General features: G+C 63.9%; 1 protein-coding gene across 1 annotated transcript; it reads right to left on the reverse strand.

Annotated features, from left to right (window-relative positions):
* Nucleotides 1-1,384: 1,384 nt before the first annotated feature.
* On the reverse strand, nt 1,385-5,987 carry BIRC7 (baculoviral IAP repeat containing 7). Its single transcript, XM_060032869.1, has 9 exons — nt 5,976-5,987; nt 4,677-4,920; nt 3,723-3,822; nt 3,318-3,399; nt 3,161-3,227; nt 2,278-2,386; nt 2,183-2,216; nt 1,801-1,872; nt 1,385-1,591 (listed from the first exon to the last, which is right to left on the reverse strand). Exons 1-9 carry the CDS (start codon nt 5,985-5,987, stop codon nt 1,385-1,387), a joined length of 927 nt encoding a protein of 308 aa, XP_059888852.1.
* Nucleotides 5,988-14,679: the final 8,692 nt, after the last annotated feature.

Genomic DNA, 14,679 nt, shown 5'->3' on the forward strand with positions numbered 1-14,679 from the left:
CCGGGGGCTGCACACACCCGTGCTGGGGCGGGAGGGGGGCGGGCTGGCCAAGGGGCCTGCGAGACAGGGAAAGAGTGACCCCACCACGAGGGTCCAGTGAGCCCATGGTGACCTCCACCTGAGCGCGGTGGGAGTTAGGGTTAGGGCCCCAGGTGCTGTGGCCGGTGGGACCCCCGGGGTGAGGGCTGGGCTTGCCCAGGAGCCCACAAGGCAAGGGCTTCCTGGTGATAAGCAGAGGGCACTGTTCGAGCCCCCGGGATGCAACAGTCCTAGTGTATCCCAAGGTGCCCACAAGTAGAGGATGGAAAGGAACCTGACCTCCAGACCACCTTCCCTACCCTGCAAGACCTTGGGGGACAATTACAGGTTCAGTTTCAGAAGCAGCCCAAGGCTAGTCCATTCTAAAAGTCCTTAGAATGCTGAAAAGATAAGAACAAGGGAAAGGGGGAAGAGTAAGGGGTGGTGGGAATGGCCTGGAATGGGCCTGGCCTCACCTGCCCTACTGGTGAGGGGGGGGGGGGGGGGACAGACGCCTGGGGCAAGGTGGTGGAGAGGGGGCTGGTGGTTCTGGAACAGAGTGCTGCGCACCATCCAGGGAAAACCCACACTTTATTCTGACTCTTCCAAAGCACCCACACACACAGGGGAAATGGCCCCCCACCCCACACGCCAAGCCGCCTGCAGCTCCATCTTCCACGCTGGACTGGTCAGTGCTGGACGCGAGCTCAGCCGTGCTCAGCAAGCCACCGAGTGGGTGCCCACGTGGGGCCAGTGCTCACAGCTCCTGGTGGGGAGGAGGGCGAAGCGGCAGCTCCAGTTGGCTTCTCCCCCCGGCTGGGGACCCTCAGCCCCCAGGGAGTTCCCTTCCCACTTCTCCCCCTGGAGGATTCTTGGAGGGACCTTGGGGCTCAGAGCCTTTGGGAACCCTGAGAAGCCCACGGCTCCTGCCCCCACATGAGCATTGGAGCGTCACGCACCCCTCCCCCACCCACCATGCATTTCCATTGGGCCCAGATCCCAGGCTGAGATCCCCATTGGGGTCTTATGCTCAGGCAGACCCCAGCGCTTTCTCCTAACAAGGGCATCGTGCATTTCTTCACGTGCCTCCAAAGACGTCCTCCCCTTGGCCTGGCTGCTGCCACGTATGCCCAGCTGGACAGGAGGAATTATCCCCCTTGACAGCTAGGAAAACCAAGGCAGAGATGCGCTTAAGCGGAGTGGTAGTGGCCCCCCAGGGTGCTGTGCTGAGAAGGATTCAGAGCAAATATCTGAGCGTCAGGGGAAGGTATGGGGTTGATTAGCAATGTCTGTCAGGATCGGCCCTGCAGCAGGATCTCAGGAGCCGGCGCTTGAGGTCACTGTCCAGGCCGAGCGCTCACCTGGCCTAGGACAGGAAGGTGCGCACGCAGCTGCGGATGGGGGCCCTGCAGATGGGGCACAGCTGCAGGCTGGGCGCGCACTCGGCACAGGCCAGGTGGCCACAGGGCACGAAGACGACGGCCACAGCGCGGTCCAAGCACACCCTGCACGTCCGCTCCTCCCGCAGGCGCTGCAGCTGCTTCTCCACGCCGGCGTCCTGGGCTCCTGGGGCCTCGAGAGCCACCGGCACCCCCTCGGCCTGGGCTCCACCTGGGTCTCCACAGCGGGGACCTGTGACATCGCCCCACACCCTGACCTCCACCCTCTGTACTGGCCAATGGGGAGGCGGGCCAGACCGGGAGTGCCCGCCCCCCACCGCGGGATGCAGGAGGGCCGGCCCCGCCCCCACCCAGGGGCCCCACCCCCGCCCCTCACCCTCACCTGCCTCCCTGGCGCCTGACACCTGGGCCTCTCTGCCGGACGTGGGCAGCTCGGGCCCTGGGTGGACAGGAGCTGTGGGCAGATAGAACAGGGGTGAGGCCCAGGTCCCCAGGGGACACGAGGCCTGGCCAGAGATAGCAGGCCACAGGTGAGCCCTAGTACCAGCCCGCTCCCCCACCTACGGTACACCAGGATCCCAGAGCCCACTCTCCACCAGGACGCTCTGCCCATCCAGCCCCTCGCGCCGTGGCCCGGGACGCTGCGGGCTGGCCCCGGGGCGGGGGGGGGGCGGCGAGGGAAGGCTGTGCCCAGAGGCAGTGAGCAGGGAGAGGTGGGCAGGGTCCAGAGGAGAGGTGGGCGGGGTCCAGAGAGGTGGAGGTACCTCTGGCCCCTGCTTCCCGGCCCCCGTCCTCTTCCTGGAGCAGGTCGGCCACCAGCTGCGACGTGGACATGCCGGTCGGCACCCCTTGGCGGTACTTACGCTGCAGCAGCCCTTGCACCTGGCCCCGCCCGAAGCCCATCCGGAGCACGGCCTGCACTGCTGGGCACTGGCTCCAGGCGGGCTGCTGCTGGTCGCCCCCAGCATCTGCAAGGCAGGGCGAGGGGTGCTGGACCGAGGGCAGGCAGGGGCCAGGGCCTCGGGGTCCCGGCAGAGAGGCAGCGGCCCGCCACTGTGGCACATCACCAGGGCCACCTCAACACAAGGGGCCCTGTGGCCATCACAGCCACTCCATCCATGTCCGAGTCAGGGCTGTGTTCCCAGGGCCTGTGTCAGAGGTGCCGCCACACCGGGAAGATGGAAACCTGATCACCAAAGCAGCCACGGACAGAACCCGACTACGTGCCAGGCGCTGCTCCCGGGGCGACACACAGACCCCTGTTTAATCCCAGTGGAGGCTGGCACCAGCCCCATTTCACAGCTCAGGGCACTGAGGCTCAGAGAGCACAGTCGGGACCTGAACCCTGGAGCCCCTCAAACCCTGCCCCGCCCACCCCCCGCCCGGCACTGATTGAGAGCAGAGCTCCGTGCCGCCGGCCCCTCTGTGCTGGGGATGGAGGCCGGTCGGCTCTCGCACATGGTTGGCTGCCACCCCAGCAGAGGCTGCCCAGTGCATGGCAGCCTCTCCCGCCCACGCCCCTGTGCCGGCCTCGGGGTTGGCTGTGCACACAGAGGCCAGGCACGGGTAGCAGAGCCCCGGACACACACGCAGTGGCTGTGTCAAGCCCCCGTGAAGCAAGCCCAGGCAGCACCCTTCACTCTCCCTAATGTCCTGTGTTGGGGGGGTACCCAACGGCTTGGCCACAGGGCAGGAGGGAGGTGCCCCAGGGAGCCAGGCTTAGGCTGCGTGTCCCGGCTCACCTGAGGGGGTGGTGGGACCTGCGTCTTCTGGTTCCTCTGAACGGTCCTGGAAGGAGCCAGAGAATACCTGTGCCCCAAGTAGGCGGAGGAGCAGGGATCGGGGGAACCCTTACCACCACCACCCCCCAGAGCCCTAGGGCAGGCAGGCAGAACTCACCCAGGAGCCCGGCACGCGGCAACAAGACTCCTGGACCCTGCAGACAAAGTCCCTTCCTTTTGTCCGGAGCAGGAACTCACACCTGAGGAAAGTGAGTTCGGAAGCCCCGTGGGCAGTGGGCAGTGGGCTGGGGCTGTCAGAGGACCCCCCGCACCGGCCAGGTCTGGCCTCGTGGACCCCTTGGGCCGGGGTTCTGCCTTCTGCCCCCGCTTCCCCCACCCCTGTGGGGGCAGCTGGGGCTCCGGGGTGGTGGGCGCTTGCTGGGAAGCTGTTTTGGAGACAGACTCTTGAACATCAAGGGAGAAATAGCAGAAGCGCCGTCCCCAGAGAGTCCCCCCCACCGCGGTCCCTGAGACTCGACACCCCCGGGACTGGGGAAGGGAGGCTGGCCCGTGGAGCCCATACCTGGGGAACCACCTGGCATGCTCGGTCCAGGGGTCGTCGCCTGGCTCCCAGCTCTGCAGACCCCCGTAGCAGAAGAAACACCTCACCTTGTCCTGCTGGCCTGGGATGGAGTCAAGACACTGGTCCTGACCTCGCCTGGCCCCTTGCACAGCCTGTGTGTCCCCCAAGGCCAGGGCTGGGCGCTCCCAGGTGGCCTTTCCCTCTGGGGCAGGGGCTCTCTGGGGTTGCTCGTGAGCCTTGCAGGCTCCCACTGGCCACCCCTTTGCCCAGCGTTCTCCTCAGAATTCACGTGTACCCCATTTTCTCGACAGTGGAATAGGGGTAACGATGTCTGGGTACTTGCCAGGATCGAGGTGCACGTTGGGGAAAGGGACGCAGGGGGTGTCCACAGTATGTATGGAAAGGTGGGGGCAGAGCCCTCGCACCCCGCACCTCTGCCCCAGGTGCCCCCTCCTCAGGATGGATTCCCAGCGATGGAAAGAAGGGGAGCTGTCTGCTGCCAGGCTTGGTCTTAGGGGCTCACGACTCCACCGGGGGATGTGGACCCTCATCTCTATACCTCCGAGACCCTCACCCCTGCCTCACCCCCTCCGATCAACAGATTTGGTGCACAGACCACAGGCCAGGGGCCGCTACAGGCACATCCCACTTCCAGCCCTCCAAGGGCCTGTCCCTGGACTCCCGGGGGCCCTGCCGGTGCCCGCATACCCCCTTCTCCTCCTCCTGGCTCCCCCGTCCCATCACTGTCCCCCCAGCCCAGGGTCCAACTGTTCCGTGATGGTCTGGCCTCTCCCCAGGTGCGCGTGTAGGTCGGAAGCACAGGAGAGACTGCAGGGCGGGGGGCAGGCATGGAAGGGCTGTGGGGACCCTCCCTGTCCCGGGGGCAGATGCCGTGGAGAAGGTAGAGCCCAGTCCAGAAGGATCTGCAGTGGCGCCCAGGCCCCTGGGACTCACCGGTGTGGAAGAAGCCGGCGGCGGCCAGCAGCTCCGGCGGCACCATGGCGCTCAGTGGCCAGTCACAGAAGGAGGCCAGCCGCAGCTCCTCGGAGCCCATCCCCGGGAAGGCGGGCCTTGCGGACGGGGCGTCCCCGGCCCCGTATTCCTCCTCCTCCTCTGCCAGGGGGCGCAGCTGGCCCAGGATCTGCCCGTCCATGTGGTCCCGGCCTCCCCAGGACAGGGCACTGTCGGGGCGCTGGCCCTGAAGGTGGCCGCACGGAGAGTGGGGTCGGTGGCGCCCCCAAGCGGGGCGACCGCCAGCTGCACAGCGGCTGGGCTCCAGGCCACAGCACCAGCACCTGGTCCCGTCCTCCGACCCCATAGAGAAGACAGCAGCCGTGACAAGTTCTGTGGCAAGGATGGGCCCCTGGGCAGCTGGTTCTGGAATGTGCTCAGCCAGCCTCCCCAGGGCTCCTGACCCCTGGGCCCTGCCTGGGGACAACAGTGGCTGGGCAGGCATGGTCCTGCCCCCTAGATGCCCCGGGTGGGGGAGCAGCCAGGGGACTGGGGGTGGGGGCCGCTGGGGCCCACCACTTTCTGGAAGGGGCCAGCGCGGCAGCCTGTGTCACATGCTCGCTGCAGAGGGAGTGTCACAGGGCTCGGGGGCCACTGTGAGTGCTGCGGCTCTCACTCTGCTCTACAGGGGAAGGCGGGGTCCCTGGGCACGAGGGGAGGGGCCGGAGCATGGAGACCCACCCAAGGCAGCAGAGGGCTGGTACTGGCTCTGGGACCTTGATGGGGGGAGGGGAGGGGGAGGGGGAGGGGAGGAGGGGTGGGTGATGCTCTCCGTCAGCTCCGAGCTCCTGGGAGGCGTGCCAGTGGGGCCTCTGAAAGCAGAAGGTTCCAGGTGATCTAAACTACACAGTCAGTGCTGCCTGGCGGTGGGAGGGCAGCTCCCTCTACAGGGGTGACATGGGTCAGCCGAGGATGCAGGGGTGTGTAGTGAAGGGCGGGGCCTCTGCCCTGGACTGGTTCCCCTGGATGTTCTCGCACTCCAAACCCGGGCGCTGAAAGGGGCTTGAGTCATCCCTGCTCCAGCTGGGCGGGAGTCCCAGGCCCTCAGCGGGCCCTGGAGCAGCTCCTGCCCTCCGGCCTTGAAGATGCTGTCCCCTCCCTCGGCCTCAGCGTCCCAGGGGCCCAGAAGGTGGAGCCACATGCGGTGAGGTCGATCTTCACACTTGAACTAGACTCCCTGAGGCGCTGTAACCCAGACGGCAGGGACGTTTGGGGCACGTCCACAGTTCCAGCTCCCTGTACCTGACGCTCCATCGGGTGCCTAGAGCTGGCCCCCCTCCCCAGGTCCGGACCCCCTGCCACCCCCCCTTGCTAGGTGTGCAGCCCAACCAGCCCAGGGTGCCCTGGCTCCTGGTCTGGGGGTCCCGGGGCTGCTCCAGGCCCCAGCCCAAGCCCCTGGCCATGTGGGTGTCCCCTTCCCTGGACAGGCTGCCCTCAAGCCTGGTCACAGCCACAGGTCTGCCTATCAGCCCAAGCCCAGGGGCCCCAGCGCCCCCAAACCCAACAGTTAGGGAAGGAGGTGGAGGGCTGGAACCCCAGTGGGCAGAGCGGGGTCCCTAAGACAGAGGGCTCTGGGGTGGAAGGGACGAAGAGGAAGACCGGACGGGGTGGCCTGCCCCCACAGCCCCTCCCCGGAGTGCAAAGGGCCTTGCTGCTCCCAAGAGCAGAGCAAAGAACAGGCTCAGTGGGGACCCTGCCTGGACCCCAGGGCCAGGCAGGCCCAGGGAGGGCCACAAAGGGGGGTGGGCAGAGGTGGGCCCCACCCGGGCCCGGAGCACCCGTTTCCCCTCGGCGGCCCTCCCCCCACACCCCGTGGAGCTGCACGAGCCCGGCACAGAGCGAGGAGCCTGGAGCCCAGGCCCGTACCCCAGTCCTGGGAGTGGGGTGCACTCTTGCCCCCAGGGAGACACCTTTGACATCCTGGCTGCACTGGCCCTCAGCCCCACGTGGCCAGGGTCCCATGGAGTCCCTGGAGTCCTCTCCCAGCAGAGGCCTGGAGCCTTCTAGTTCCCTGCAGGAAAGCCTGGTAAAGGGTGTGGCCGGATGTCTGTGCCCCTCCCAGGCTCCTGAGCCCGAGCTGCCTATCCCGGGCTGGTGGGGGGGGGGGGCACTGGGCGAGGGGCGCTCGGGCAACTGGAAGGCCGGGTCTCCCAGGAGAGCGTCCTGGGGGCAGGTGGAGACGGATGGGCCCCAGCTGGGACCTCCCAGTGAGCCGCCTTGGGACCCCCGCTCCTTGCCCTCTCTTCTCCGGTTCCCCAACCTGTGCAGAAACACTGTGACCTCTGCCACTCCAACAAACCGCAGGTGTGCCCGTCCTGGGGCCCCTTCAGTGGGTCTCTCCGGGGACGGCCCTCTGTCCCGCCCTACCCGCACCCTTTGGTGGCCGGGGACGAGGACAAGGGTCCCCGGGTACTGGGTCTCCAGCTGCTCCTATCTCAGGAGGGAAACCGCAGCCCCCAGGTTTGCTCTGAATCCTCTGGACCTGGGGACTGGCTGGCTCAGAGGACCCTCTGAGGTGGCCCTGGCAGCAGGGGCGGTGTCCCCTGGGTGCACATCTGAGGTCTATTCCCTCGGATCCTGAAATTTGGGGGTGGGGAGGGGAGAAACAGCCTCCCTCACTTCTGGAAATTCCAAACACGCATCCTCCAGGCACCACCCCACCCTGTGGTGGAGTCTCCCCGTGAAGGAGGGCCGGTGCCTGAGCTGAGGGAGCCCCGCCCCCTGCCCCCCCCCCACCTGGAAGCAGGTATTTCTGCGAGCACATCCAAGCGTGTGGCTGCACAGAGGAGGGGCTGGGAGGATCGCCCACAGAGCCGTGGGCATCTCGGAGGAGGAACAGCCTCGGCCTCTGTGCTTGTCTGTGGCCATGGCTGAAATTCTTGACACAAGGAATTATTCGTGTCTTACTTATACAGTTACATGAAAAGAAATCAGGAGCTAAAAATAACTATCATATGCTTATTCCAGAAACTTCAAGAATACTGAAAACATAAAGAAAGTAAAAGTCACCATCCGAACAGCTCTGGCACCACCAGGGCCAGTTTTCCAGAACCGACCTTGCCCGACAGCTGCTTGGGCATGGAGCTCACCGGAGCCTCACAGATTTCTTTGCAACTCTCTGTAAATCTATAATTACTTCAAAAGAAGCAACTGAAAACAGCCATCAGCCTCCCCTCCACTGGGAGCATGGCTCTTACTAGCCATCAGCCTCCCCTCCACTGGGAGCACGGCTCTTACTAGACATCAGCCTCCCCTCCACTGGGAGCACGGCTCTTACATTTCACTGTTTCCTTCCAAACGCGCCCTGTGTGTCTGCCCGTTTTCCTCACTTAATGTTATGTGCCAGTTGTTTTTTTTTTTTAATGGGCACAAACCAGGTTTTTGTTGCTGTTGTTTGTATGTCAGTTTCTAAACATGAACGGATATCTGTCGATGCCGCCGATGGCTCACCCTGACCACCTTTGCTGTGAGTCTTTACAATGAAATCTCCCCAGGTAAGACGATGCCAGGTGGGAGACGGCAGGTAGAGGCCTCCAGGTCACCCCAATCTGTTTAAAGACAGGAGCCCAAAGACGACCCAGGACCCCATACAATTTGCTCCTGGATTCGGACCAGATCCCCACTCTCCCGAAAAGGTTCAGAACCAGCTGGGGTTGGACAGGAATATCCTCAAATTGAGGGCTCCCTCCCTACCACACCAGGATGGGGCCTGGCCCGAGAAGGCATGACAAGAGCGGTGGGGGGCCGGACCAGCAGGATCACAGGTCCCGCCTCCCCCAGAGCCACACCCCCCGGAGGCAGCCGTTCCAACGAGCTCTGGCTTTCCTTCAGGATGGCGGGGCCAGGGCCACCTGGGCAGGTGGCTAGACCTGCTGGACTTATTCCCCTGGAATGAGGCTTCTGAGGCCCAGACCTGAGTCCGCATACAGCGGGGGAGGGGTGCTCGCCGAGCTCTGGTCCGGTCTGGGCCTCAGGGCTCCCTGCGGGCTCTGCAGTTTCCAGGAGGCTCAGTGCTCAGCCGCTGGGCCTGCTGCCCAGGCCTGGGGGCACCACAGACTCCTCTGAGATGGGGGAGTAGGGTCCCCCTCCCTCCCACACCCCCACCTCTCTTCTGGCTGAGAAAAGAGCTCCACAAGCACCCCACCCAGGGGTCTGGGAACCTGGCTGGCACAGGGACACCCCGACCTGTGTCCGCAGAGCAAGGATTCCAGGTGACCACAGGGCGCCAGGTGAGCACAGCAGAGCAGGCGCGGGCTGAGGGCCTGGGGAGGGCGGGGCAGAGCACCTGGGGCTGGGATCCACACCCCAACCCTATCCTCAGCACCGGCTCCTGCCGTGTCCACAGAGACATCCCCCTCAGAGCCTCTGCAGACAGACCCTGCCTGGAGGCCCGAGCTCCACCTGGGACCCCACTTGCTGACAATGACGAGGACCCGTCCTTCCAGCCACGAGCGGGAGTCAGACGAAGTACAGGCTGGGTGCAACCGGCACTGCCTTTGGGCACAGACAGACCAAGGCAGTCGCGTGGGCTGGGGGGAGCCACGTCTGCTGCGGTTCTGGGGGTGGGGTCCTTAGAGCCTAGGACGGTGCCTGGGCCAGAGTATCATAAAGATCTGTGGAAAGGAGAGCGAGAGGGGCGGAGGGAGAGGGAAAGGATGGCTTTTAAAATTCACCCTTAGAGAAGGATGTTCTATACTACGCCACCTCCACCCCTGAGGCTGGAGTGGGGCCCCCAGAGCCGACCCTGAAACCAAGACTGGAGTGGAACAGCTTTATTTGGGGGTCACGGCAGGAAACAGCCAGAGAGGGTGGGCAAGGCGCCGATGTTGGGGGTGCTCCTGAGGGTCCTTGCTGTGAGCACCCCTGCTGGGGGCCTTGGATTCTGCGGATCCCCAGCAGCTGGGCCAGGCTCTGGCTCCGGGCTTGTGACCAGAGCCGAGGGCAGAGCCGCAAGAGGCCAGAAGGGGGCGCGTGGGGAGAGCGAGCACCAGAGCGGCCGGCCCCCTCCTGGGCATCTCCCCGGTGGCTGAGGCTGGACCCACCTGCGCGCCGTTGTCGCCTGGACCGCAGCTTCGGGGCTGCCTTTGCACCCCAGTCTGCATCACCTGGGCTTGTTAGATCAGATGATTTCCTGGGCATGCATGGCCCCAGGCCCGGCAGGATGATTGGCTGGTCCCTGAAGAGGATTCGGCACAGCTAGCCTGACTCTTTCCTGCCCCTTCCCCAAGCCCAGGTACCCCTTGAAGCTGAGCTGGGAGGCTCGGGGGACCTCAGACTGGAATTATGGCCCGGGGAAGGGAAAGGAGGGAAGGCTGAACAGTGGCCTTCTGTTCTCAGTCCCGCAAAGTCCAGAATGTCCACTGAGTGACCACCGACAGCTCCTGCACTCACAGCTCAGCAGCCCGGGAAGCATCGCATCCCTGGGGACCCAGCTGCTGTCCTGGGCTGGGGCTCACAGGCTCTGAGTGGGCCAGGTGAGGCGCCCACCCCAGCCAGAGTTTAGCGGGACGTGTCGCCGGACAGAGGGGGATGATGCTGGCATGCAAAGAGACAGCGGGTGAGCCGTGTGGAGAGCCTTGCCCGTCCCAGGACAGTCGCTGCAGGCCCTGGGCTCCCCTCCTCCCATAGGAGGGCTGTGCTGTCCGGCGCCATTCTCCTTACCTGCTCCCAGGACCCCTCCCGGTGCCGGGCCCCTCTCCAGGGCTGGCCCTGCTCGCCCTTATTCCCGCCCCGCCCACCTACCCTCCCCAGGCACCTGGCCCAGGCATCGAGGCCCCTCCCCTTCCAGGCCACACGCAGCCCTTGATACATCCTGCGTGGTCTTGTCACCCTGGCCCCTCTGCCCCTTCTCCTAGTGCTGCCACGCTGCTGCTGGGGCCCCCGATCTTCGTGGACCTCTAGCGGAGAGTCCCTGTGGCGTCCTGGGGCCTCACGGCATCCGACCCGCACTGCGGTGAGCTGGTGCTTGGGGGTTAAAGCTCTGTGGTCACCATCTCGACATTCTTAATACTTCGTCTTTGAATGTACGTTTTGTAAAGTACCATCCAGTGGGACAAAGGGGCACGTGGCAGGGACTTGGGGCCTCCCAACATCCCTTCCCCTAGGACCGATTCTTGGCCGCCCACTTCCCTGTCCCCCAGCCAGTGACCATCACTGACCCTTGCCCCAGCGGGGGTCTAGGGGTGAACACAGAGGAACACTGATTGACAGGGATGGGCCCCAGGTGTCTACGACAGTCTGTGTTCCTCTGTGAGAGCCCCTGACGTTAACCAGCAAATAATAAATAGTGACTGCCGCCACAGGTCCGAGAGACGCGGAGGGAAGGGAGGCAAGGCCTCTTCCTGCTTCTGGAACAAGGCCCCAGGTTTGCAGCCTGCACTGTGGTGGCCCCGCTGCGCCGGGAGCTCACCTGCATCCTCTCACTGCCAGGTCGATGTCCCCCGAGTTGAACGAAGCTGCAGAGCGACTCAATCCCTGCTGTCGTTTCAACCACCCGGCAGGGTGCGTCCCGCTCCCACAGCTGTGAGACATCCGAGCCCCAAACCCCCTGGCACTGTCTCTGGGGACAGATGGTGGTTCGCTGCTGAGGCCGAAGGTGCCCTTGACCAGGTGGAGCTCAGACACAAGTGCAGCTCCTGGAGAAGCAGGGTGGGAGCTGACAGGCATGACCGGCACGGGCCAGGGGTGCTGCAGGGCCCCCGGGGAAGCGGCAGGCCCCAGGGGTGCCTCCAGCCGGCCCCAGACTAGCTGTGCGGTCTGGGCAAGCTTTCTTTTCTGGGAGGCTTACCAGCTCCAGGAACCCAGAGCTGCTTCTATCTCACCAGTTTGCTCTCTACCTGTTAGATGGTTCACCTCCCCTACACCGAGCTGTCTTCCCAGCACTCAGCAGTGGACACGGGCATGGCCCGGGCTGCAGGAGCTCCTCTCCCAGTGGGTGGGCAGTCAGCTCTGCGCCCTGGCTCCCAGGCCTAGCTGGCGAGGCTCTGCCTGTCCTGAGCCTCAGTTCTGGGATGGGCCCCAGAGGCCTTCCCCAGGTCAGGCTGGCACCCCTCCTGGCTCCATCTGAGCTCTGATCCAAGGTGCCCTGTTTACCCCCCATCTCTCTCCCCTCTGGGTCGTGGGGCAGCATGAGGTGCATCCTCTGCCCTTGAACCTTCCCCTCAATGAACGATCAAGCGATCAGCATTTTGCAGGCTGTGAAGCATCCCCCCACCTCAGGGGCTCTGTGGGGTAGGGACCGCCTGTACCCCCAGAACCCCACACATGCAGAGCACACAGTAGTGCTCAATGAACACTTACGGAATTAGTGACCCAATGAGACACTTACGGAGGGGCAGTTTCAAAACCGTAAAGTGCTGTAAATTACAGGAGGCACGTCAAGGTTACTCCTGAGCTGGGGAGCAGGGAAGCCCGAGAAAGTGAGCAGGTCTGTGGCGTATGAAGCAGCTCCAGAGAAAGTGCAGAGGGGGTGGTTTCTGGAAGGAGGCCATTGATTAAGGATGAGCCCCGAGAGTTTAGGTGAGAAAGGGACCGGGGAGGGGCTGACGCCAGCACGAGCACCTCTATCACCGCTCGGGTGGCCAGGTGTCTTTGTTTGCAGGCCCCCGGAGGCCAGCTGTTGGGTGAGCCCTGTCCAACCCCCAGGGGGCAGTTTGCTCCAGCCAGGTGGTCACCTGAACTCAGGGCCAGCACCCTTTAGGCCCCACTCCCAGCTCGGCAGAAGGTCTCCCTGCCGGTGCATCCAGAGGCCTGTCTTGGGGGTCCCCTGCCGGATCTAACATCACGCAGGTGGCCAATGGGTGTGCTCTCTGACCCAGTGATCTGCCTGCAGGAACCTCCCTCTAGGTGTCCCTGCACTGGTGTGCACGTGCATCAGGGGCAGCGAGGCTGGGACAGCCTGGGAAGGACCTTCTGCCTCCCACCTTGTACCTTTCAGTACATAGATGAGGTGTTCTTGGTTTGTTTGTTCGTCTTTTTGGCCGTGCCACGTGGCTCCTGGGATCTTAGTTCCCCGACCAGGGATAGAACCTGGGGCCATGGCAGTGAAAGTGCTGAGTCCCAACCACTGGACTACTGGGGAAGTCCTAGATGAGGTTTTTCACCACGTGCTTACGTGCCTGTGAAACCAATAGAAAATCAAACCTCTTTAAATCAATGTTGGAAATGTTTAGACAATCCCACCCCAGCTGCGTACAGCAGGGAGGGGGTGCCTGAGGGTGGAAGGCCCCGGATGGGGTGGGCTCCCTCTGTCACTGGACACACCTGGCAGGAGACCCCTGAGCTACGTGCCTGCATGGACCCGGCTCCTCCTCAAAGCTGAAGGGTGACCAGGGGTCAGGTGGGGGAGGGCAGGAGCAGAGTGTTCTGGGCAGTGGGGAGAGCCCGTTGGTCTCAGCACAGACCCAGGGCCGGGCAACCCTTGCCTCAGAGGTCCCCGTGCTGCTCCAAAGCCTGAGCTGATCAGTGTCACATGAGTCTCCCACACCCCCTCCCTGTGCCAGGAGCTGGGGCAGTTTCTCCCATTCCCTTCACGGCTGGACCATGGCAGTGACCCTCTGCAGTAAAAGGAAGCTCAGCTCCACACTCCGTGACTCCACCCTTCCTGTGTCCTCAGGCCTGGCAGAGGAAAGGCTTCCCCGGGGCTGGTCTGGGGGCCTCAGCCCCTTGCGCTGGGCCCACAGAGTCCCCACCTTGGGCCTCTGGGGGCCTATGCTCCCTGCTCTGAGCGGCCCTCACACCCCCCTCTCCCTGAGATCAGTGAGGACCACTGCCAGATTTCCCAGCTGGCAGGGTGGCAGCCCGGGGTGGGCCCAGGTGGTGGCTATCAGATCCTGCCTGCCCCTTCCCTGGCCAGCAGGCCTGTGTGGCCATACCTCCGCAGGCCTCTGGTTTCCAGGGCTACTCCTTCCACTGCTCAGCCCCTGTAATTCACCTCCAAATTTTTCAGTTGACATTATTTGTGATCCCTGTACTGGTTGAATAGTGTCCCCCCAGATTCCTGTCCAAAGGATACCTGTGAGTGTGACCTTATTTGAAAGTAGGGTCTCTGTAGATAGAATGAAGTTAAGATGAGGTCATACTTGACTAAGGCGGCCCTAAATCCGATGATGGTGTCCTTATAAGCGGAGGAAGACTCAGAGGCAGAACACAGGGGGAAGGCCATGTGTTGACAGAGGCAGAGAGCCGGCATTCCAGGCCTTCAACCTTCAGCAGGTCTAGGCCTTGCGAAGATGTTACACCTGCCAGAGCCAGAAAAGAAGAAAAGAGACCCACCTGGAAGCCATGTTGGGGAGTGGCCAAAGGGGCGCGGGAGCCCCGGGGAGCAGCCAGGCCGGGGGCCTGGTGTGGGGTGGGCTGGGAGTGAGTGGGGAGAGAGAAGTGGTCTCCCTGCAGGAAGGTGGAGCCAGGAAGGGGCTGTCCATCTCTGAGGAGAGACCAAAAGGCACCTAGCAGGTCCTGGACTAGGGCAAAGTGCAGGGATGAACTCTTTTCCTCCCTGTGGTCAAGAATCTAACATGCAACTATGATTATAAACTGGGGAACCCCTTGGAGACCCAAGAGAGCGCTCACACAGCAGCACCCTCGGGGAACCTCGAGTCGAAGGCTACGCGGGGACAGAGGCTGCAGAAGCCCAGGAGGAGCTGCCCCGAGGACCGCAAAGCTCAGAGCCTGGGCGCCCCTCCAGGGGTTGTTGGAGGGGCGTTTGGGGGAGAGCTGCGGGGTAGAGTGGACTGCAGCCTGGCTATAAGTGGCTTTCGGTGGGTGGCCGCACTCGCTGGCTCGAGTTTCTTCACATCTGGAGAACCAGCGCGGTGGTGCCACCAGGTTCACAACCTGCACCAGTCTGCGCCTGCACGCCACGCGGCAGCAGCATCATCGCCCCCGCTGCGCCTGCTGGCGCGAGGTCCGACAGATGCACACCTGCTGGGCGGTCCCCGCGGCGCCA

This window comes from Delphinus delphis, chromosome 15, assembly GCF_949987515.2.
Source record: "Delphinus delphis chromosome 15, mDelDel1.2, whole genome shotgun sequence".
NCBI classification, from domain to species: Eukaryota; Metazoa; Chordata; class Mammalia; order Artiodactyla; family Delphinidae; genus Delphinus; species Delphinus delphis.

Excerpts from the sequence above, each read along its gene's own strand:
- BIRC7 (XM_060032869.1), bottom strand. Across the intron at positions 3,823-4,676 it reads CGCCGGCTTCTTCCACACCG|GCCAGCAGGACAAGGTGAGG; the intron begins GTGAGTCCCAGG and ends ACTCCATCCCAG. Across the intron at positions 2,387-3,160 it reads AGGTCCCACCACCCCCTCAG|ATGCTGGGGGCGACCAGCAG; the intron begins GTGAGCCGGGAC and ends CCTGCCTTGCAG.